Raw genomic sequence first — 25,185 nt, 5'->3', positions numbered from 1 at the left:
ATAACACATTATGATGAATTATGAAATACATTCTTATAAAGTTATTCATAACTAAATATTCATAATTTGTTCTTTCATCCGGGTGGTATTATTCTTCCCGGCCCCGTATCTTTACACCCACCTGCTATTTTTCGAGTTTGAGGGCTTCCCTCTTCCCTCTGCTTTCAACGCCTATAGAAATAGTATTGATACTTTTGGAGGGCGTAGCCTACGTCTGCCAAGAATCTTCTGCTACTATATAGGCAAGGCGGTCACCTTCCCAATCTGGAATATTTATATTTTTCAGAGTTAATTAAACATGGCTCACCTTGCCCATAGCCAACTTAGCTACCTGTTAAGCAAAGTGGCTACAACACTTAGTATTTGGTTAATAACATTTTGTTTAAATTAGCCATTTTGTAAAAAAAAAAAAAAAAAAAAAAAAAACCCACAACAACTACGTAACTAAATATTGTCTAGAACTATTTCCAGTATGAACCATCATTAAACCACGCCTACTTCTCTCAATAATTGGATGTGACAGCCGTGATTGGTTAAACATGATAGCATACTTCTGGTCTGCATATGTTTACATATTAATTAGGAAGGAAGGAAATGTTTTATTTAACGACGCACTCAACACATTTTATTTACGGTTATATGGCGTCGGGCGTATGATTAAGGACCACACAGATATTGAGAGAGGAAACCCGCTGTCGCTACTTCATGGGCTACTCTTTTTGATTAGCAGCAAGGGATCTTTTATATGCACGATCCCATAGACAGGACAGCACATACCACGGTCTTTGATGTACCAGTCGTGATGCACTGGCTGGAGCGAGAAATAGCGCAATGGACCCACTGACGGGGATCGATCCCAAACCGACCGCGCATCAAGCGAGCGCTTTACGACTGGGCTACGCCTTGGCATTTGGCCTGGTATGCATATTCAACGATATATAATGCACATTATTGCTTAATATCAACAAGTATAATCGTATAAGTTAATTAATAAAACGGTTAAATGTGACGGCTATTATATATAACGGGCGCAGCCATTTTGTACCATCTCAGTGAGTACGACCTCTGGCGAGCTGGTGGTTATGTAATACTTAACGCGTAACGTCAGGAATGAGCCTTAGAACTAGAGAAACACAATCTACCTGGTTTTTGCGGGATGATAAATAGTCATACATTGCAATGTTCTGTAATAATACACATCCCAGTAAGCCAGCAATAAGTATATCCAGCACTATATATATTATTTTTCAATACAAAATAAAATACCATTGTCAAAGTGGCTACACAACAAGTCGAAACAATTAACAATGTTTTGCCCATGCATTAACGTATGTACTGAAATGATACACGGAGTGTTTTCTTAGTTATTTCGTATATGCTGTTAGTTGCTTCTACCTGTGATTCCTGATTGGCAGGTGTGTATTTGATTGGTAACCAGACGAGCCAATTAACTGACGCTGTCTAGACACAAAAATACATACCGGCATTGTGGAATATTACCTGTCGCCCCTAAAATTGTAATGGACATGGTTTATTACTGTAAATAGTTCTGCAAAACTATTGATTAAGTAGACTTTTCCATCTAAAACCACAGAACTGACCAATTACGTAGTCCCCCCCCCCCCCCCCCCCCAAAAAAAAAAAAAAGAAGAAGAAAATTATCACTTGGTTATCGTGGGTTGTTTTTGCTCCAACGTAGCATATCAATAGGCCTAATAGTGTACATTTTTCCTTTGGGTTATTTAACAGAGAAAAATACTATAACCCCATTTTGTTCCGTTAATGCAACTTGAAATATATTTAGCTAAATAGTTTATTATATTATTACGTCACTTATGCTGTTTTACAAGTCAGGTTGATCAAAGAGAAGCGCCTTGTCGAAAATTACTGCTTTTGTTTACACTGTACATACAGAAGATGGTCAGGAGCTGACGTCACTTCGCCCCAAGCTATCCCACCGGACGTCACAAAAACGAAACAAAATGGCTGCCCCCAGTTAGCAGGAATAACCATGTTTTTTTTATTAACTCTAAAATTACGCTTTTTTCATTTGCTAAAGTGTCAGTATGTGTTGGTGGTCCGGGTATACATCTTTCCAACACATAAGGCTCTTGTTTGATTGATTTGATTTGATTTCAACTTATTTTCGTGCTTATATCCAATTAAGGTTCAAGCACGCTGTCCTGGGCACACACCTCAGCTATCTGGGCTGCCTGTCCAGGACAATGGGTTAGTTGTTAGTTTGTTAGTGGTTAGTGAGAGAAAAGAGGGTGTAGTGGCCTTACACCTACCCATTGAGCCCTTAAGAACTCGCTCTGGGTTGGAGCCGGTACCGGGCTGCGAACCCTGTACCCACCAGCCTGTAGTCCGATGGCTTAACCACTGTCGCCACTGAGGCCCTCTTGTTTGAATTGACCCTAGTAGACTTTCCCATCTAAAATCACAAAACTGACCAATTACGTCGTCCCAAAGAAAAGAAAAGTATCACATGGGTATTGTGAGTGGTCGTTTTTGCTCGAACGTACCCTACCAATAGGCCTAATAATATGCAATTTTTCTTTGGAATTTAAAAAAAAATAAAAAAACTCCATTTCGTTCTATTGATGCAAACTGAAATATATTTAGTTAAATAGTTTATTATACTATCAAAACATTTATGTTGTTTTACAAGTCAGGTTGATGAAAGCGAAGCGCCTTGTAAATTAGAGGGTTTTTTTCACACTGTGCTTAGAGGAGATGGACAGAGCTGACGTCACTTCGACCGGCCTCGGTGGCGTCGTGGTTAGACCATCTGTCTACAGGCTGGTAGGTACTGGGTTCGGATCCCAGTGGGTAGGTGTAAACCACTTGCACCGACCAGTGATCCATAACTGGTTCAACAAAGGCCATGGTTTGTGCTATCCTGCCTGTGGGAAGCGCAACTAAAAGATCCCTTGCTGTTAATCGGAAAGAGTAGCCCATATAGTGGCGACAGCGGGTTTCCTCTCAAAATCTGTGTGGTCTGACGCCATATAAACGTAAATAAAATGTGTTGAGTGCGTCGTTAAATAAAACATTTCTTTCTTTCTTTCTGACGTCACTTTGCCCCAAGCTATACCACCGGTCATCACAAAAACAAAACAAAATGGCTGCTCCCAGTTAGCAGGAATAATCATGTTTTTTTATTAACTCTAAAATTACGCGTTTTTCATTTGTTAAAGTGTCAGTATGTGTTGGTGGTCTGGGTATGTATCTTTCCAGTACACAAGGCTTTTGTTTGAGTTGACTCTACCTTTAATAATTTACCACTAAAATGGTCGAAGAAGTCTGCCAAACAGGGCAAAATATACCACAACTTTTGACAGATCAATCAGAATAATAACATATGGTGTCTTCTGCGGAGAATCGATCCTACCACCCATCGCACCGTGGACGAGCGCTGTACATCATATACTACTCAAGTTTAACTAGGGACATACAACATTTATGTCATGATAAAGAATTTGTGCAACATATGATCAACAAAACTATGTATTGCTGTAGTATACATTTTAAATAGACCAGTGTAAAAAGGAAATAAAGTCCGTAGGAAGTGAACAGAGTGCTGTTATGTCGGGCTACATATAAATCGTAGTGTTGATTGGATGTACATTCCTGATATATATATATACTTGTATATTTGGAGGTGTGGGTTGATTTGTTGATTTGGTTTGTTTCTTTGGGTGGGTTTTTTTAATGTTTTGTTTTATATTTTTAAATTGGATTTTTGTTTCTGCCAAACATTTTAATTTACGCCGGAATATCGTGCCATAAACATTCCTTTCCTTTGGACTCTTTGATGTTGGTTGGGCGGGACGTAGCCCAGTGTTAAAGCGCTCGCTTGATGCGCGGTCGGTCTAGGATCGATCCCCGTCGGTAGGCCCATTGGGCTATTTCTCGTTCCATCCAGTGCAACACGACTGGTATATCAAAGGCCGTGGTATGTGCTATCCTGTCTGTGAGAGTGCATATAAAAAGATCCCATACTACTAATGGAAACATGTAGCGGGTTTCCTCTATGACTGTCAAAATGACCATATGTTTGACATACAATAGCCGATGATAAATAAATCAATGTGCTCTAGTGGTGTCGTTAAAAAAAAAACCTTCTTCTTCTCTGGGTCGAGATCTAGCTTGGTCCGTGGAGCGCTCGCCTGAAGTGCTTTCCTCGCGGAATCCAACCTCGGTGGGCCCATTCTTTAAGTGTTTTTTTCTCCGTCCCAACCAGTGCCCCACGACTGGTATATCAAAGCCGTGCTATATACTGTCTTTTCTGTGGGGAAACTACATATGAAAGATGCCTTGCTGCTAATGAACAAATGTAGCAGGCTTCTTTCAGAATCACCAAAATGCTTGACATCCAGTAACCGATAATTAATCAATCAATGTGCTCTAGTAGTGTAGTTAAACAAAAACAAACTAAATTTTGTTCGCATATTGTATGGTTGTCATCAAGGCTAAATTTCGTCATATCGTTCGTATTCAACACTCGAACCACCTCGGTGTATCCTTGGGTTTTTTTCTCGTCCCAACCAGTGCACCACAACTAGACAAAGTCCGTGGTATGTGCTTTCCTGTCTGTGGGAAAGTGCATATAAAAGATCCCTTGCTGTGTTAGAAAAAAATGTAACGGGTTTCCTCTGATGACTACGAGTCATAATTACCAAATGTTTGACATCCGATAGCCGATGATTAATTAATCACTGTGCTCCAGTGGTGTCGTTAAACAAAACAAACTTTATATTATTTCGTATTCAACACAAGACGTAGGTTATGTTGAGGTTATACATATACCAGTATTTAATACAGGACACGCCATAATTAAATAATAATAATTTAATTAAATAACAAGATGTCTGTGATAACCTTCGGTTGACACAGCGTTACAGTACGGCACAGGCAGGATATGGTGCAAACGGCGACCAACACTTAATAACACTTGAACAGTCTTAAACTATTTTAAGAGGGGGATATGAATCGGTCATTACAGCGGGGCGAGACGTAGCCCAGTGGTACAGCGTTCGCTCGATGCGCTGTCGGTGTGGGATCGAGCCCCGTCGGTGGCCCCATTGGGCTATTTCTCGTTCCAGCCAGTGCACCACGACTGGTATATCAAAGGCCGTGGTATGTACTACCCTGTCTGTGGGATGGTACATATAAAAGATCCCTTGTTGCTGATCGGAAAGAGTAGCTTATAAAGTGGCGACAGCGGGTTTCCTAAATTCTGTATGGTCCTTAACACACACACATATATATATATATATATATATATATGTGTGTGTGTGTGTGTGTGTGTGTGTGTGTGTGTGTGTGTGTGTGTGTGTGTGCATGTTGGCATGTACCACAGTTACTTCGGTTACACTTTTTGACACTGCATTTATGTTCTACTGTTGTAGATTCAAATCGTGCTTTTGTCAGTATCTGTTTCGAGTTTTTGCTTTGTCTCTTACTATTTATAATTGAAATAGAGTCTAGTATGGATGACATTTTTTCATTTTGTTTTAAAATGTGCAATTCTGACAAGATCTTTTTATATATATCGGGGTTCTGCGGGTTATGGGTGGATACAAATGCCAGCGGCCTTTTCGCTGAAACGATTTGTTTTGGTTTTAAAAGATATTTTCTATCTAATACTACCGCCTTTTCGATACTATCTGATATTAGCCGTTTTGGATAACTTCGCGTTTTAAAGATACATGTTGAGTTCCCGGAGACGTTGATCACGTGTTTGTATATTTGACACAATCATACAGATACGCCGTGCTAGGTTATATGGTATACTTCTTCTCGTATGACTCGGATGACAGGGTGAGAAAGAAAGGTACTGTTTGCTATCAGTTGGTTTGTAAAATATATTAGTTTCTATTATATGCGTCCACACTTGATTACTAAAGTGTCTAGAAAGGAATTTTCTTTGCGTCTGTTTCCATAGTAACGTTTATGTTACTATTCGGTGTGTTAAGTAACTCGTGAAATAATTCCAAACAGTGTTTGGACAAAGGCCACAGTACGAAACAATCATCAAGAAAACGTTTCCAGTTCTTCTTGAAATATAGCTGAAAGTCTGATCCAAATATACTTGTAATTTTAGTTTCTAATATTTGTTCTAGGTAACCTAAAGTCAGTGTGGCATAGCTTGGTGCCATTTTGGTACCCATTGCCGTCCCTTTAATCTGTTTGTAGTGTTTCCCATCAAAGTAAAATATATTGTTTTCCAATATATATTTTATGCTTTCTATAATTAAAGACTTCGAAATTCGTTCTGGTAAAAGTTCGGGATATTTGGTTAACCAGTATGACACTGCGGTGATTCCAAGGTCATATGGTATGCTAGAATATAGTTTTGTTACATCAAATGTTACCAGTACGCTTTCTTCCGTTGTCTTTTCTGGCAAGTTGTTGATGAACGCCATATAACCGTAAATAAAATGTGTTGAGTGCGTGTTAAATAAAACATGTCTGTCTTTCTTTCTTTCGGTCATTAACAGAAGTGGCGCAATAAAGCCAGGCCTCTGAAAAATCATTTCGTTCGCGCGTCGCTCAGGCAAATATAATTTTGCGCTACGTATTTCTTCGTCCAAGCATTAAATTTAGGACATCATGTACATGGATAAAACAGGTAATGCAAAAAGGAAATGTGTTACCTGAATTAATTTTTGCGCAACTCAAAAATGGGTCACAGTCCTTTTCCTTTCTTAGAGGCTTGAAGAGGTGGGTAGGTGAAAAAAGAAGCACCTGTCGAATAATATAAGAGATGAAACAATGACAACAATTGAATTTTTCATTACAATGGGATAGCTCAGCTGTTAAATTAATATGATTTTTATGTGTATTAAATATTTTTGTACAGTGCATGATGCAGTTCGATTTTTCTTTTTTGGCATGCACTATTTCCAGTACTCGCTACCAAGAGAATAAAATTAACAGGGCTTACACTGGAATGAATTTTGGTTTAGCCGTTTCCAAATATGAAGAGAATTTCCTTGAAATTTATTAAAATGTGGTTAATTGAAGGAATATTTTATTAGCCAAAGAATAAATGTTGTAGCCGGTTTGTATGAAAATTAGCAATTTGTTATTTTGGCAATGGACAGGGTTAGCCCTGAATTACATAGCTTGGCTTTTTATTTTCTTTAAACGATAAATTATATAACCCAACCCCACCCTCTTTCCCATAAGGGCAAATTCATTAAAAAAATTTAACTCGGCGCTATGATACTTATTATTAGAGTACATTAGTAGGCTTACAGCAATAAAGCTTGACATTTTCATTTAAATTTCCCGTAAATAAGTTGTATATTTTCTACACGTCATCTACTACTTCATCTCGGTGTGGGCTTACGTTATAAATGCATTAAAAAAAAAAAAAAAAAAAAAAAGGTTCTCAATCCATACTCTGGGGTTTATGCGAATAATTCAGTTGTGCGTGATTATTAATTTTATTATTTTGTTTAACTGCTGCACACAGTGGAGGATTCTACTTGAACTAATCGTTTTGATGAATTTTTGGAGACGTAATCCTCTGTGCATTAACGTAATCGTCTTTCCTTGGTGGTCGACACGATCGATTCGAGACCTCCCAATATAAATCATCATTTCGGTGACACGATACGCGAACAGGGAATACATTTTTCTTCAGTTAAACTCCCGGAATCTTTTGGGGGCGGTGTCACAACGGCAAAAATACATCTAGTCAAAGATGGTGTAACAAAGGCCATGGTATGTACTATCCTGTCTATGGAATACTGCATATAAGAGATCCCTTGCTGCTAATCGAAAAGAGTAGCCCATTGCATTACGGCTGCGGGTTTCTTATCTCATTACCTCTGTTGTCGTTATTGACCATGTGTCCGACGCCATATAAGCGGAATTAAAATGTGTTGAGTGCGTCGTTAAGTAAAACATTCCTTCGTTCCTATTAGTCGTATATAACGGTTTTCGGAGTCGTATCCAAGATTCAAGCACGCTTTCATTAAAGCCATTGAAGAATATTTTACAGACTCATTTTCGTGTCTGCAAGCTTTTCATAATATGAAGACATTGAAGTTGGAACATCATTAATTGGGATGGGGATACGAAAGTGTGTCTTTATCTATTACTGATAAAGACAGAGGTTATGAATAGGAATATTAAAATGGTTAGTCTGCTTTGCTTTGTATTTGCCTCATGTCAGTTAATTTATATATCAAGATGACTGGAACGGTGCTGTTGCAAATACGCTTCAATTTGTCAAGCCAGTCCTGGGAGAGTGGCAGTCCTCTTATAATTAGCACATGACGTTTGTTTTGTTTAACGATACACATTGATTTATTAATCATCGGCTATCGGATGTCAAACATGTGGTAATTTCGACATATAATCTTAGAGAGGAAAGCGGCTACCTTTTTCCATTAGTAGCAAGGGATCTTTTATATACACCATCCCACAGAGGGGATAGCACATTCCACGGCCTTTGATATACCAGTCGTGATGCACTGGCTGGAACGTGAAATAGCCCAATGGGCCCACCGACGGGGATCGATCCTAGACCGATCCGCGCATCAAGCGAACGCTTTACCACTAGGCAACGTCCCACCCCTTGGTGGAGATATTTAGGAATGCGAGACCACCAGTTCTCGGGACCGTATGTACAACCCCTGCGTGTGCTGTAATCTCACCGTGGTGCAGGGGTGTAACATTCTCTTTGAGAATGGCCAATACAGCACAAAATTGAAGTTTTGAGTAGAATTCTGTATCCGTAAAATTCTGTGATATTTGTGTTTTTGCACAGTTCTTTACACTGTTTTTGTTTAAGTCTTGAATTTTTATATTGATGTTGATCATCACTTTATTTATTTGCATTACCATAGTTTGACACCCAATTGCCGATGTATTTTTCGTGCTGGGGTGTCGTTAAACATTCATTCATTCATTCATTCATTCCGTACGTACAGGGCCGTAGCTAGGGGGAAAAAATCCGGAAAGCATTATAGAAACTTAAAGAAAATTCTCTTCTTAACTGTTTAAGGAGTTTTAGACTATCAACTACTCAGTTGCCCCCCCCCCCCCCCCCCCCCCCCCCCAAAAAAAAAAAAAACCTCCTAGCTACGGCCATGACGTATAGTTATCTTCAGCCTCCATGAACATGGTTTGTTTTTGTAAATAAGAAGAAAAGTAAAAGTGTTTTGGATACAACAAACCCCACCATTTTTGTGTGTGCAATTTATAAATTTATAAATAATTAATTATTAGAACGACGTTCCCTGTTAGGAAGAACCATAGCCTAATATGACTCGGGATGTCGTCAAACAAAAACAGGGTCTTTGCCGGCTACACGACAATGAACGCGGGTTCACGCTAAAGTACAAGGGCACTGGGGGTTTTTCTTCATATTTCCCGCTCGTCCCGGCCCCTGTTTGACTCTGTGTCGTGTTATCGATAGCGCCGTGAACTGCCTTCCGTTTCCCCATAGTGACCAGTGACATATCGACATAAGAGATTCACAGTCTTTTCTCTTTATCGTCAGCAGGAGCACGGTGTTTGTCTTATCCTTGTCATTCGACAATACTTTCATCGCCGGTAATCTTATATTACAGATCTGAAAAACAGGCAGTATCCCAGCGATAAGGATTTGTCCTCATTAATATTACCACGTGGCAGTCGGAACAAGGTTGGTATATATATGCATTCCGTCCACAGTGTTTTAACAGCTTGTTCTGAATGTGCACGTAAAACCCTATGAGATGACATGACAGTGTTTTGATAGAAAAGTCTTGGGGAAAAAAGGATCTAAATGTGAAAAACTGATGAATGAAAACCATCCTGTATGCAGAAGAACACGTTATTGCGAATAAGAATAATCTTATAGACGATACCAGGAAGCATATGTCGATCTTGGCGGGTTAATCAACCTGTACTGCGACAACACCTGTAAAACGACGCGAAAACAGTGGCGAAAAAAATCATAACAAAAAGGCAGCATGGATACTGATAAAACGTCTCGTCCCAAAATGGAACAGATGGACGTAAGCGATACCAAAGCAGAAACCGGCAATGATAACATCGTGAATTTGAAACCAAAAATTTCTCTCCTCAATGGAATAACAGTTATTGTCGGCAGCATCATTGGATCGGGTATTTTCGTGAGCCCTCGGGGAGTCCTAGAGAACTCAGGTAGTGTCGGCATGTCTTTGATCGTGTGGTTCATGTGCGGAGTCTTCTCGATGGTGGGGTCTTACTGTTACTCGGAGCTCGGCACCATGATCCCAACCTCGGGAGCAGACTATGCCTACATAATGTATGCTTTCGGGTCGTTCGTGGCGTTCCTCAGACTCTGGATTGAGTGTGTCATTGTCAGACCGTGCACCAACGCCATCGTGGCTTTAACATTTGCTTATTACGTCATCGAACCCTTATTCCCAGACTGTGAGCAGCCTGGCATCGCGGTGCGCCTCCTGGCAGCCATCTGTGTGCGTGAGTATCTCTATCACAGTACAAAAAAAATGTATAAATAAATAAATATTATAAACAATAATTTAAAAAAATAATAAATAAATAATAATAATAAAAGGTAGAATGTTGGCAGTAATATTTAAAAGTTCATTTATACATTTCACAATATACAGTATTAGGTACCAAATAATTGGATTGAATCAAATAACACTGAAGAAAAGTAAGATCCAATAACAGAATTCGTTACTGTCGCAATCGCAAGTACCATGTATATGAATAACAAGGGACTTGTCGTTTTAGGCTATTCCAGTAGTAGTGTAACTACCTCCGGTAGGATAGACTGCTACTTTCCTTCATTCCCTGTGAATCTATTCCGATCATGAAATACGGTTGGCCTAAAATAAACGCTAGTTTGACGATGAATGCGCGGCATTCAAACAAGTAACGGTGAACTATCCCAAAGGCTGTGGATTCCAATCCGGCCTAGACTTTACCATATGGTGTTTACCAAAAAACAAATTCGATATATTTTCCCTGAGGGAGAAGTAGGATTAGAACTCTACCCCCTCCCACCCCACCCCACCCCCGTAAACATAGGTCGCAATTTAAACTCCCCTGCTGAAATACCTGCACGTGCTTGAATATTCAACTCATTGATGTAAGTACTAGATTTGCTGACTGTATGTAAATGTAACCATGTGGGTTTTGTTTTGTTTTAATGGTTTTATTGTGCACAGCACATATGCACCTAAACCTTTGGCTAGGAACTGTAGGGACATGCACTTACCTGCCTAAACATCTGACCTCTGACCAGGGACAGTGACTGGCCAGCTGTGTTTGACCCAGTTGGTGGCTGTTCATTGTCACTCACCAGACATTCTTTCACCTGACACAATCTGCACAGGCTACGTACTCTCGATCTGTATTTAAACTATACAGGGATATAGACGGTTTTGACCGGCCTCGATGGCGCAGTGGTTAAGCCATCGGACTATAGGCTTGTAGGTACAAGGTTCGTAGCCCGATACCGGCTCCAACCCAGAGCGGGTTCTTAAGGGCTCATTGGGTAGGTATAAGGCCACTACACCCTCTTCTCTCTCACTAATCACTAACCAACTAAAAACCAACCCACTGTTCTGGACAGCCAGCCCAGATAGCTAAGGTGTATACCCAGGACAGCTTGCTTGAACCTTAATTGGATATAAGCACGAAAATAAGTTGAAATGAAATGATGGTTTTGATGATGTTACCGCCCTAAAGCCCACAGCAAAAGGGTTTGTTTTGACTATTAATTTTGACCTATTCTCCGGAATAAAGAACCCTATTAAACAATCTTCACAGAGTCCAGTTGTCTGTTCGGGGGAAGTGACAATGGAGCCGACGTAGGGACTGGGTGTGTTCTTAACACAAGAATACAATAAATTGTAACCCAGTTAGGACCTGTAACAGTTCAACTGCCCGTGGCCCACAGCTCCGGGACGTAGCGTCACTTGAGGGTGGAGATGTAGTAGTGTTGGTATTAAGTGCTCCTACTGCCAGTAGCTAGCGGGAGTTTCCTCATTAGCTCATTTGGTAGAGCACTGTACTCTCACACAGAGAGTTTGTGGTTCAAATCCCCTCAGTGGAGGTTGATTTTATCTGTTATATAAGCATAAATATATATATAAACTACTTCAACATATTCTTAAAAAATAGAAAACCCAGCTTTCCCGTCGGTCGAGGCTGAACGACACATGATGCTATTGCCTACACTACACGTGCAACGTTTACTCACTGGAACGCAACCTACAGGAGCTAGTCTCACTGAAGGGGAAATGTGTGATCTAATTTTCTTTGATCAACCGACGGAAATTACATTTCTGTAGAAGTTAGGAACGATATCTGGAGATGGGGGGGGGGGGGGGGGGGGGTATTTAGTGAGTGGGTCACATCCCCAAGTGTGTGTGATGGGTCGGATTTAGGTTATCGTGTTGCTCTTCCGTCCGTCCGTCCGTAAACTGCGTTTCTGGAGCATATCTTGCTGATCAATCCATATAAGGATCAGCAATCCAAGCATGCAAGTACAACTTGGAATGGCGGTTTGTCACGTACCATAACTAGGTCACCGCGACCTACTTTTCATACATTACTGCACAATGATAATAATAACACACCCCCCCCCCCCCCCCCCCCCCCCCCCCCAATGTTCGGGCCATATCTTAATTCCTTATCAATTCATACAGGATCATCAAACCTTACATGCATGTACAACTTGGGATGGCGATGTGTCGCGTGTCATAACTAGGTCGTCGCGACCTACATTTGACGGGTGTATCATATTTACCTCACCGGTACTCTTGTTATTAAGTACGCTGCTGGTAACTGGTCATTGGCATAACCCACGGTGACTGAATTGAACTGAACGGACCTTTATTTACACTCCGGCCAATACGTATTCCACGGTCAGGGTACTGTACAGGACTACACATTACATCACATTATACAGGCTCGTACGAACGATATGGGGGGGGGGGGGGGGGGGTTGTATAATTGATATGTATTTAGAATAGAAGGGACATACGACTAATTGTATTTGTCATTGTTTCACAAACTTGTATTCAAAGCGTAATCTCTCTCTCTCTCTCTCTCTCTCTCTCTCTCTCTCTCTCTCTCTCTCTCTCTGTGTGTGTGTGTGTGTGTGTGTGTGTGTGTGTGTGTGTGTGTGTGTGTGTGTGTGTGTGTGTGTGTGTGTGTGTGTGTGTGTGTGTGTGTGTGTGCGCATGAAGAAGAAGAAATGCCCACGTTCCCCCCGCCAATGTACTTTTGTACTCGAATAGCGGTGGGCTTTTCTTTAGTTCTGTACGCTTTTGTCCTACATCCGTGTACGGTATACTACCGTATAGATTGACCTAGTTGACGCTACGTGCTTGACGGCTGTACATAACTACGCATACTGCCGAAGCATGCGTCAAGTAATGATGCAACACCCTGACACCCGCATGTTCTTTTGTTCGTCTGGAAAACAGTCATAGTCGGTTGTGTGGGCGATCAAAACATGCAACTGGACGTAGCATGATGAAATCGTGAACTCATCGACTTCGTGCACGCAGTGCTTTGTGCTATTGGCATACTAACTTGGGGAACGGCCGTTGCCAAACTGGTTGTCAACAAAAAAAGAAAGAAATGAATACATTGTAAATAAATGATATAGTATAGAAGTATTTCAGTTTAAAATAATCTTAATCACCTTATTGTTGTGCATATTTCCCTTGTACATGTTTTTCTCATTTCAACAAAAATATGTCTAAATACAGCCTAATGAGCATGCAACACAAAGAACTGTATTTTGTTACCATGGGCAAAATGTAATGAAAATAATATCCTTGGATTGACATGGCCATCAAAATATGCCAGCAACTGGTGCAGTGTGTGTGTGTGTGGGTGGGGGTAATTATATTAATTCACTTTTCACCTAGGTATTTCATCATCTAAAGAGTTGGAGCCAGGATGGACCAGTTCCCCCTGCCCCCCCCCCCCCCCCACACACACTTCCAACAGGAATGGTTGATGAATATCTTCTCAAATGAACTAATATGTGTCAGTACTGCCATATGTTTTGTCCAGCGGGCTATTGTTTGTTCCAGCCCGCGCCCCACAGTTGGTTTAACAAAGACTGTGGAATGTACTCTCCTGTTTGTGGGACCGGCCTCGGTGGCGTAGTGGTTAAGCCATTGGTCTACAGGCTGGTAGGTACTGGGTTTGGATCCCAGTCAAGGCATGGGATTTTTAATCCAGATACCGACGCCAAACCCTGAGTGAGCGCTCCGCAAGGCTCAATGGGTAGGTGTAAACCACTTGCACAGACCAATGATCCATAACTGGTTCAACAAAGGCCATGGTTTGTGCTATCCTGCCTGTGGGAAGCGCAAATAAAAGATCCCTTGCTGCTAATCGGAAAGAGTAGCCCATGTAGTGACGACAGCGGGTTTCCTCTCAAAATCTGTGTGGTCCGTAACCGTATGTCTGACGCCATATAACCGTAAATAAAATGTGTTGGGTGTATCGTTAAATAAAACATTTCTTTCTTTTTTTCTCCTGTTATTTGTAGGATGATGCATATAAAAGATCCCAAGTTGCTGTTACATGTCATTGAAAAGATTACCCCGTGCCATGGCAGCAGCAGGTTTCCTCTGTCATTATCTGTGTGGTCCTTCCTTGCTTCCAATGGGGCGAAACGTAGCCCAGTGGTAAAGTGCTAACTTGATATGCGGTCGGATTGGGATGGATCCCCATCAGCGGACCCATTGAGCTATTTCTTGCTCCAGCCAGTACACCACGACTGATATATTAAAGGCCATGGTATGTGCTCTCCTGTCTGGGATGGTGCATATAAAAGATCCCTTGCCACTAATGGGAAAATGTAAGACTATATGTCAGAATTACCAAATTGACATTAGTAGCCGATGATTAATAAACCAATGTGCTCTTGTGGTGTCGTTAAACAAAACAAACTTTAACTTTTCTTTTCTAAGAGCCACTCATTAGACAATAATTATGATTGGATGTTGGAACATTCCTTTTCTTTGCTGTCTGACATCAAAGTGACTGGGTATGTTGAGTGAAGATTAATAAACAGCAAGGGATTCTTGATGTGTTCTTTATTTGACGGTGCCAATCACTCTGTGGCAAATCGTCTTGGTAATAATTGAATTAACTTGATCATATTGATCTGCAGCTTTATCTGGCTTGCGTCGAAGTCTCAATGACTCGTGCATTTCTATTTCTTTACTGCTTCAGCAACTAATCGATATGCTCAGGCATTTAGAAAATGTGATCAGTGGTAGACCCAGAGGGGACAGACATGCCACCCTCATTAAGGCTGGGGACAGACAGGTCTGGGTTGGCCATTATAGGTTGGATTTCGTGTGAGAAGTCTTGTTCATCACAGACACCAAACTTTATTACTTCATCAAATTTATTGCTTTAATATTTACCCTCTCCCATAAGACAATTATAGATCAGAAACCGATCTGTGTATTTTTGGAAAATCTCCCCATTTGTACCGGGTAAATAGAATTCTATTTTTGATGATTTGTCATAAAGTTAACAAAATGATTGAAAAGAGTTGTCACAAACCTCATTTAGTCCACGAGTTTGAGAAAATGTCATGGTGTTTTATGTTTAAAACTATTATAGCTTGATATACCATTCATTTATATGAACCATATAAGTAGGTTTAAATTTGTTTGGGATAATCACTGTGCAGATTCTTAACCTCCATTTCCTCTGAAGTTTAAACCAGGCCCATTAGTAACTAGGGTTATGGGGGGGGGGGGGGGGGGGGGGGCATTGCATCTGGGCTGTACTGGATTTAAACAAATATATATATTAGTCTTTTGGGGCACCTGGGGGGCTGCCCTCTTTTAATCTTTTTTCAAGGGCATATAAATTGTGTACTTTTTTTGTTTTATTTTCTTTTTTGAAAATGCCCAGTCAAAAATAAGCGTCACACTAAATTAATTAAAATAATTTTTTATATAAGTATTATGTGATATTTGAACGACACATACACATTTTTGCCTCTTCCCTTTTTATAAATAATTCAAAATTGGCCCATTAACAAGTAATGTATCTGTCCCACACTCGACCACTGGCCATGCCAGAGATTGGGTGTGGGAGAGACGTGCCTGAACCTTAAAGGAGAGGACAATTAAGGCATTTGGCCTGGTATGCATATTCAACGATATATAATGCACATTATTGCTTAATATCAGTAAGTATAATCGTATAGTTAATTAATAAAATGGTTAAATGTGACGGCTATTATATATAACGGGCGCAGCCATTTTGTACCATCTCAGTGAGTACGCCCTCTGGCGAGCTGGTGGTTACGTAATACTTAACGCGTAACATCAGGAATGAGCCTTAGAACTAGAGAAACACAATCTACCTGGTTTTTGCGGGATGATAAATAGTCATACATTGCAATGTTCTGTAATAATACACATCCCAGTAAGCCAGCAATAAGTATATTCAGCACTATATATATTATTTTTCAATACAAAATAAAATACCATTGTCAAAGTGGCTACACAACAAGTCGAAATAATTAACAATGTTTTGTCCATGCATTAACCTACGTACTGAAATGATACACGGAGTGTTTTCTTAGTTAATTGGTCTATGCTGTTATTTACTTCTACCTGTGATTCCTGATTGGCAGGTGTGTATTTGATTGGTAACCAGACGAGCCAATTAATTGATGCTGTCTAGACACAAAAATACATACCGGTATTGTGGAATATTACCTGTCGCCCCTAAAATGGTAATGAACATGGTTTATTACTGTAAATAGTTCTGTAAAACTATTGATTAAGTAGACTTTTCCATCTAAAACCACAGAACTGACCAATTACGTAGTCCCAAAGAAAAGAAAATTATCACATGGGTACCGTGGGTTGTCGTTTTTGCTCCAACGTAGCATATCAATAGGCCTAATAGTGTACATTTTTCCTTTGGATTATTTAACAGAGAAAAATACTATAACCCCATTTTGTTCCATTAATGCAACTTAAAATATATTTAGTTAAATAGTTTATTATATTATTACTTCATTTATGCGGTTTTACAAGTCAGGTTGATCAAAGAGAAGCGCCTTGTCGAAAATTACTGCTTTTGTTTACACTGTACATAAGGAGATGGTCAGGAGCTGACGTCACTTCGCCCCAAGCTATCCCACCGGACGTCACAAAAACGAAACAAAATGGCTGCCCCCAGTTAGCAGGAATAATCATGGTTTTTTATTAACTCTAAAATTACGCGTTTTTTATTTGCTAAAGTGTCAGTATGTGTTGGTGGTACAGGTATGCATCTTTCCAACACATAAGGCTCTTGTTTGAATTGACCCTACCTTTAATTGAATAGAGGCACGTTAATAGAGTTTACACTAATGTTTCCCACTAAAAACTAATAAATGAACTGAATTTGTCTGCCAAAGAATTGATTTTTGAGGATACTTAATATTTTAGGGGAAGAATATGTTCCCATAGCACCCTCCACTTGAATCTACATCTAATGGTGAACCCTTACATTTTAAAATTATCAACTGATAATATTTTCAAAAAACTAATTTCTAGACAGATTTTGGATTCTTAAAAAAATACTCTCAGTTACCTAACATTTTGAAATATTGTCCCCTAAGACAGTGACTACCCAGTAGATTATAGTGTTGGCGTCTATGTATAATTATATGTAAATATCGTATGTAAATAAAGCATTTTAATAGACCCAGTAGTCACACATGGGACATTAAAGATGATCACTGCTCATGTTGCCATGTGATTATGGGCACACAACCTTACAGAGACATATTGGTAATATTTTGTATATATAATGACATACAACATAACTCCATTGGGGTAAGCCATGTGATTATGGGCACACAACCTTACAGAGACATATTGGTAATATTTTGTATATATAATGACATACAACATAACTCCATTGGGGTAAGGGGGAGGGACATAGCCCAGTGGTAAAGTGCTCACTCGATGCGCGGTAGGTCTGGGATCATTCCCCGTCGGTGGGCACATTGGGCTCAACATATTTTGTTCAGTTATATGGCGTCGGACATTTGGTTAAGGACCACACAGATATTGAGAGAGGAAACCCGCTTTTGTCACTTCATGGGCTACTCTTTTTCGATTAGCCCCAAGGGATCTTTTATATGCACTATTCCACAGACAAGGTAGTACATACCACGGCCTTTGATATACCAGTCGTGGTGCACTGGCTTAAAATATGTTAAAGTGCATCGTTAAATAAAACATTCCTTCCTTTCCTTTCCATGCCGTTTTTGTCTAGCTGGAGAAAACCTATATTATTTTCTCATTCTGCTAGTGCACCACAACTGGTATATCAAAGGTAATGGTATGTGTTACCATGTCTGTGGGAGGGTGCATGTAAAAGATCCCGTGCTGCTGATGGGAAAAATGTAGCAGGTTTCTACTCTCTAAGACTTTATGTAAAACTTCCAAGTGTTTAACATACAATAGCTGATGATTAATAAATTACTGAGCTCTAGTGATGTTGTTAAACAAAACAACTTTAACATATATTATTGTGCCCTGAATATGTTGTGTGTTTTTTTGCCACTCTCCCTATTATTTTAGACTTAGTTATAGTTATTTGTACATGTGTGTATTTGTGTAAGTCACATGTATGTAATTATTGTACCTAACCACCAGGAGTAACTGGTAGTGATATATGATGACTGTTGACATGCATGTTGAAAACAATGAGTACAGGTGCTCTGGTGTAAGCTGGACATAGAGATTTTATTTCTGTGTGGGCTGTGATTGATGTTCTATTCTGGTTGGCGTCTGATCATCAGTCTGTAAACGGATGGAATTGGACAGTCCTCTTTAACTCTACCATTGTTGGAGTCAGGATCAGGCTGGTCAATCAATAACACAGCTCCTTTCTGTCGCCAGTCTTTCATTGTCCTTAATTAGATTATTCTCAACTAATTTCTACATCCATTGATGACATAGGTGGGAGGAAATATGGCGAAAGTAGGCGAAAATGTAGGGTGGGTAACATATAGTTTGTATATTGGGTTTGGAGATTCATTGATTATAAAAAAGAGAAAAATTTGAAGACATAAGTGCCATAAACATACACTGCATTTTGATTACTCTCAACTAATTTCTACGTTCTTTGGTGACAAAGGTGGGAGGAAATATGGGAAAAGTAGGGGGAAATGTAGGGTGGGTGACATAGTTTTTATATTGGCTTTGGAGACTGGTATTCTATGATTAACAAAAAAAAGAAGAGAAAAACATTTAATGATTTGCCACAAACACACACTGCATTTTGATTGCTCTCAACTGATTTCTTCGTCCTTTGGTTACAATGATGGAAGGAAACATGGTGAAAGTAGGGGAAAATGCAGGGCACATGGCACAGTGTGTTTTGGGTTTGGAGACGGCCCTTCCCTGGTTAACAAAAAATAAAGGGAAAAAAAGAAAAATTTGAAATTGCATATAAATGACAACACTTGGAGCCAAATTTACTCGTGTAACTACTTTTACATTTACAATGCTTAAACACCTGCATCTAAGAAAAACAGGCTTCATAAATTTCGACCCCTGATGTTCAGTTGTTAGGTGAGACCAGGAGTCCAGTACTCACAAGCATTATGTAGGACTCTTTATAACTTTCAGAGGAAACGTGACATTTTCCAAACAAATGTGTTGTGTAAAAATCCATTTACACGTACAAGTGGGCCTGGCTCTATGTCTATGATGGTAATGAAAGCTGCCCATCCCCAGACAATCCTTAAAAACTATTTGCAGCTTTCTCAAGCCAGATTGTCTCGGTTTATTGATTACCCAGATGTATTCAAACGTGAATAAGAGTCATCCACGGTCACCTTCAGTGGCTACCAACCCGAGATAGTTCATTTAAAGTTTATAGCACATTGATTTTTAATCATCGGCTGTTAGAAGAAGAAGTTTGTTTTGTTTAACAACACCACTAGAGCAGATTGATTTTTAATCATCGGCTGTTAGAAGAAGAAGTTTGTTTTGTTTAACAACACCACTAGAGCACATTGATTTTTAATCATCGGCTGTTAGAAGAAGAAGTTTGATTTGTATAACAACACCACTAGAACACATTGATTAAGGAATCATTGGATGCCAAACATTTGATAATTCTGACAAGTATAGTATCAGAGGAAACCTGCACCATTTTTTTTATTAGCAGCAAGGGATCTTTTATCTGCACTTTCCGACAGATTGAACAGCACATAACATGACCTGTGGTACTGGCTGGGATGGGGGGGGGGGGGGGGGAGAAATCAATCGGAGAATGGGTCCACTTAGACTTCAAGTATTTTTACATGCCCCTATACCACTAATGTTTCAGGCATGTCCATCCCGGGTACGGTCTCTGGATAGCCAGTGATCTGACCTGGAACAGAAATAATGGGTCCACACCTATACAACCCAAATACCTCAGTCGAGGATTCGACCGACTGAACCAGATCCTGCCACTGCTGTGCTACCCCGGTATATCGTAGCTAGACATGGAATATTTGGCTATTTTTACCTGTACTTGTGATCAATAACTGCACACATTAATTGATCCAACACAGCATCTCTGCATAAATAATTAAGAAATAATGTGCTTATACATAATGTAACAGAGAATTATTTGGACTAGATTCCTGTCTAATATCGTAACAAATCTTATGAAATCGGGGAATCCACCAAATCGGACAAGTTAACCAGAGAGCAGAGACAGATGTGTTGCATAAAGACGACAAATTTGTTGACAAATTCAGCCTGGCATTACAGTGTTCACCACAAATGAACCCAAAAGATTTTCCAATAAAAATACTTTCTTTTTTCCACTAATAAATGAAATAACTGTTATGGGTAATGTATATTATTGATGGTATATAATGCTTCCATTTCAAAACAAAAGTTGATAAATAATTTTAACAGAAAACAGCCATTATGCCGGTGTTGCGATTCCATGTAATATATTTAGTAAATATGTTATTATGATTTCAGAAACCACCACAAATTGGAGGTATGGTCGTTTTGTTTGCTATATCAGTTCTGATATTTTATTTAGCGTAACCCTTATAACATGCATGTAAAATTTACTGAAAAATTGGTCGTAGCAATGCATCTTTTATTTTATTTGATATTTGTTATGCAATCCAAAATAAATATAGTAATTTTTTTTCATATCACCTCTTTTCAGGTTATAACTTATATGCCATTTTAAAATTTTCAAATGCCTCAATATTAGTAATCAGGACAAGCTCGGTGAGCAAAACAATTCGCCAAATTGTCTATTAAACTTAAAAAATTGCAGAAATTGTCATTTATTTTGTAAAAGTGGGTGGGAGCAGTGGAGGGTTCTAGACTGGCGAGCAAAAAATACATTAAAAAAGAGAGATTTTTTTTTTTTAGATTTCGGGGGGGGGGGGGGGGGGGGTGTCTTCACCCCCAAAAAAACCCTCTGGACCTGCACCTGTGATGTTTACAGGACTGACTATTCCACATGGTCACGTCGTATTAATATCATGGTAATGTACTTAAGTACAAGTACGTCACACAAACCAGCTTACGTGACCCCCCCCCCCCCCCCCCCCCCCCCCCCCCCCCCCCCCCCCCCCCCCCTCGGCTGTATTTAAGAACAGTGTACATAAATACAGCCTGAATGTTAAGTTCCGATCATGTCGGAGCATTAGTAATTTGATGTGAGTTTAATCTTTAATCTGTGACCCAACAGCTGGCTCATGTACTGTTGAGTGTTTCTTCACCTTAAGATGACCCTTATTTCTGGCCTTGGGGTCAGTAACGATTATAGTACTCTTGTTTTTGAGACATTCAATAGAGGTATTATATGGGGGAGGGGGGGAGAGGGGAGAATTTATATACATGTACAGTAAAACCTTTCAAGACTGGACCTTCGGTAAACCAGAATTCACTCAAAACCGAATGTTTAACAGTTTTACAGAAAAAGAAAGAAAGAAAGAATTTTTTTATTTAACAACGCACTCAACACATTTTATTTACGGTTATATGGCGTGAGACATATGGTTAAGGACCACACAGATTTTAAAGAGGAAACCCACTGTCGCCACTTCATGGGCTACTCTTTCCAATTAGCAGCAAGGGATCTTTTATTTGTGCTTCCCACAGGCAGGATAGCACAAACCATGGCCTTTGTTGAACCAGTTATGGATCACTGGTCGGTGCAAGTGGTTTACACCTACCCATTGAGCCTTGCGGAGCACTCACTCAGGGTTTGGAGTCGGTATCTGGAAACAGTTTTACAGAGTACCTTTTTTAAAAACCAGTACAGAACTTAACCTTACTAAACCGGTTTGTTTTGTTTAACGACACCACTAGAGCACATTGATTCATTAATCATTGGCTATTGGATGTCAAACATTTGGTAATTTCAACATATAGTCATCAGAGGAAGCCCGGTACCTGTTTACTGATGCAGCAAGGGATCTCCTTACTAAACCGGATCCCTCTTGAAACCAAACATTTGTCTTGGTCCCAATGGTGTCCAGTTTAACAGGGTTTTACTGATGCAGCAAGAGATCTCCTTACTAAACCGGATCCCTCTTGAAACCAAACATTTGTCTTGGTCCCAATGGTGTCCAGTTTAACGGGGTTTCACTGTATATAATACTTTCTGTTGGCGTCATTCTAATTTTTGTTTCTGATGTAAAAGACTTAACTATTCTTCTTGACTTTTTGGGGGTTCATGGGGGATAGGTATATTAATGAATGAATGAATGAATGTTTAACGACACCCCAGCACAAAAAATACATCGGCTATTGGGTGTCAAACTATGGTAATGCAAATAAAGTGATGATCAACATCAATATAAAAATTCAAGGTTTAAACAAAAACAGTGTAAAGAACTGTGCCAAAAATACAAATATCACAGAATTTTACGGACACCGAATTTTACTCTAAACTTCAATTTGTGCTGTATTGGCCATTCTCAAAGAGAATGTTACACCCCTGCCCCACGGTGAGGTTACAGCACGCGCAGGGGGATAGGTATATTAATGTACTACTATAATTTTACATTCTTTTGGCCAATCCGACATGAAACCTGTTGGAACCTGTAAATAAATGTACATGTATTGATTAAGCTACAAGATGTATGATGAATACACATGAATAAGACATGTACCGGGTATTCACCTGTGACATGTGACACCTGGATAAACGTAGACACAGTATAAAAAGCTAATCCAGTACAGATTAAACCGAGAATGAATGAATTCATATTTACTGACACTACAGCCTGGGGCGTAGCCAGAAAGGAAAAAAAAAGCGGAGGCAAACCCAGACCTGTAAAATAAATATCAATGTAATGGGAAAAATAAAATAAATCTGGTGAAATTCCAGACGACGCAAGTGCCTCATCTGCCTCATGCTGGCTATGCAATTGACAGCATTAACAAAACCTAATACACACACATACATACATATATATTTTAATAAATTTTACACATTTTAAAATGTGGTTTTGTACAAGTTTGTTTTATTTAACAACACCACTCTAGCACATTGATTTATTAATCATCGGCTATTGGATGTCAAACATTTGGTAAGTTTGACATACAGTCTTAGAGAGGAAACCAGCTACATTTGTTCTATTAGTAGCAAGAGATCTTTTATATGCACCATCCAACAGACAGGATAGCACATATCACGGTCTTTGATATACCAGTTGTGGTGCGCTGGCTGGAACAAGAAATTGCTCAATGGGCCCACTGATTGGGTTCGATCCTAGACCAACCACATAATAAGCAAGCACTTTACCACTGGGCTGCGTCCCACCCCACCGCATAATCAAGCAAACAGTTTACCACTGGGCTGCGTCCCACCCCAACCAGCCTAGGTGGCGTCATGGTTAGGCCATCAGTCTACAGTCAAGGCACACTGAAAGTTGGAGGAGCACACCCCTAGCACCCTCCCCCTGAATCCACACCTGCAGTGTGGCAGGATATGAAGACGGAGACAGTATTTCCTATTTCATTAGATTTGAAACAAGGTCAGAGTAACCTAGAGTAACAACTTTAAATAATGGGACACATTAAGTACATGTACACTGTAAACAAATAATAAACCAGCCTCGGTGGCGTCATGGTTAGGCCATTGGTCTACAGGCTGGTAGGTACTGGGTTCGGATCCCAGTCGGGGCATGGGATTTTTAATCCAGATATCGACTCCAAACCCTGAGTGAGTGCTCCGCAAGGCTCAATGGGTAGGTGTAAACCACTTGCACTGACCAGTGATCCATAACTGGTTCAACAAAGTCCATGGTTTGTGCTATCCTGTCTATGGGAAGTGCAAATAAAAGATCCCTTGCTGCCTGTCATAAAAGAGTAGCCTATGTGGCGACAGGGGGTTTCCTCTAAAAAACGGTGTCAGAATGACCATATATTTGACATCCAATAGCCGATGATAAGATAAGAAATCAATGTGCTCTAGTGGTGTCGTTAAATAAAACAAACTTTTTTATGCCCCGCCCCCTGGTTTTGTAGAGTACAGGTAATAGCAAAGTATATTTTTATTTCCCCCCCTTGTGTGTATGCACCTTACTGTATATATGCATTACAGTACATGCACATTATATGAATGCATTATGCGCTTCAGTATCTCCAGTCCAACTCGGGAATGGATCCTAGGGGATGTGCCAAGGGGAGTGTGCCCCACCCCTTTTATTTGCCAACATCAATTTTATTTTTAATCCCGTCAAAGCTGGCTCACACATTCATTCATCTTTCTCATCTATCTCCTATCATTCTCATTATCTTAATATAAAAAAACTTTCCAATTTCTCCCACGATTTCAATCTGTTTGGACCCTTTCTGTCAGTTTCCTCCAGCTCTGTCTTCTGAGCTGTCCACACCATCGCCTACCTGTCTCAACTTCCTCCATGGGTGCAGTCTCTGTGTATTTCCCTGCACCCACCTGGCATCCACGTCCTCTGCCGGTAATAAAGCTGGTGTGTACCACGGCACTAACTAATGACCACCGGTAGTAGGGGTGCATAGTAGGTGGTTACAAGTGCCTCTTAACAATGCCAGAAGTAACTACTGAACACTCTCCGAAGTGGTCAGACTAAGCCCACAGCTAAAAGCTCATGGGGAATGGCAGGTGTGTGGCACAGGTAGCCACAAGAGACAAGCACCTGCCGCG

At 40.0% G+C, this 25,185-nt stretch overlaps 1 protein-coding gene across 2 annotated transcripts in view; it reads left to right on the top strand.

Annotated features, from left to right (window-relative positions):
* Positions 1 to 25,185, top strand: part of LOC121384582 (Y+L amino acid transporter 2-like) — a 60,642-nt gene that overhangs the window by 11,542 nt on the left and 23,915 nt on the right. Inside the window, exon 1 of one of the 2 annotated variants that reach the window (XM_041515040.1) lies at positions 9,101 to 10,470. The exons of the other annotated variant lie outside the window; for it this stretch is intronic. Coding sequence (XP_041370974.1) covers positions 9,978 to 10,470 — 493 coding nt within the window. The 5' untranslated portion in view covers positions 9,101 to 9,977. Of the gene's footprint in view, positions 1 to 9,100; positions 10,471 to 25,185 lie in introns of those variants that run through there. 2 annotated transcript variants of the gene reach the window in all.

Source organism: Gigantopelta aegis, chromosome 10 (genome assembly GCF_016097555.1).
Source record: "Gigantopelta aegis isolate Gae_Host chromosome 10, Gae_host_genome, whole genome shotgun sequence".
NCBI classification, from domain to species: Eukaryota; Metazoa; Mollusca; class Gastropoda; order Neomphalida; family Peltospiridae; genus Gigantopelta; species Gigantopelta aegis.
Note: the sequence above shows the minus strand (reverse complement) of the source record. Positions and strands in the feature narration are given on the sequence as shown.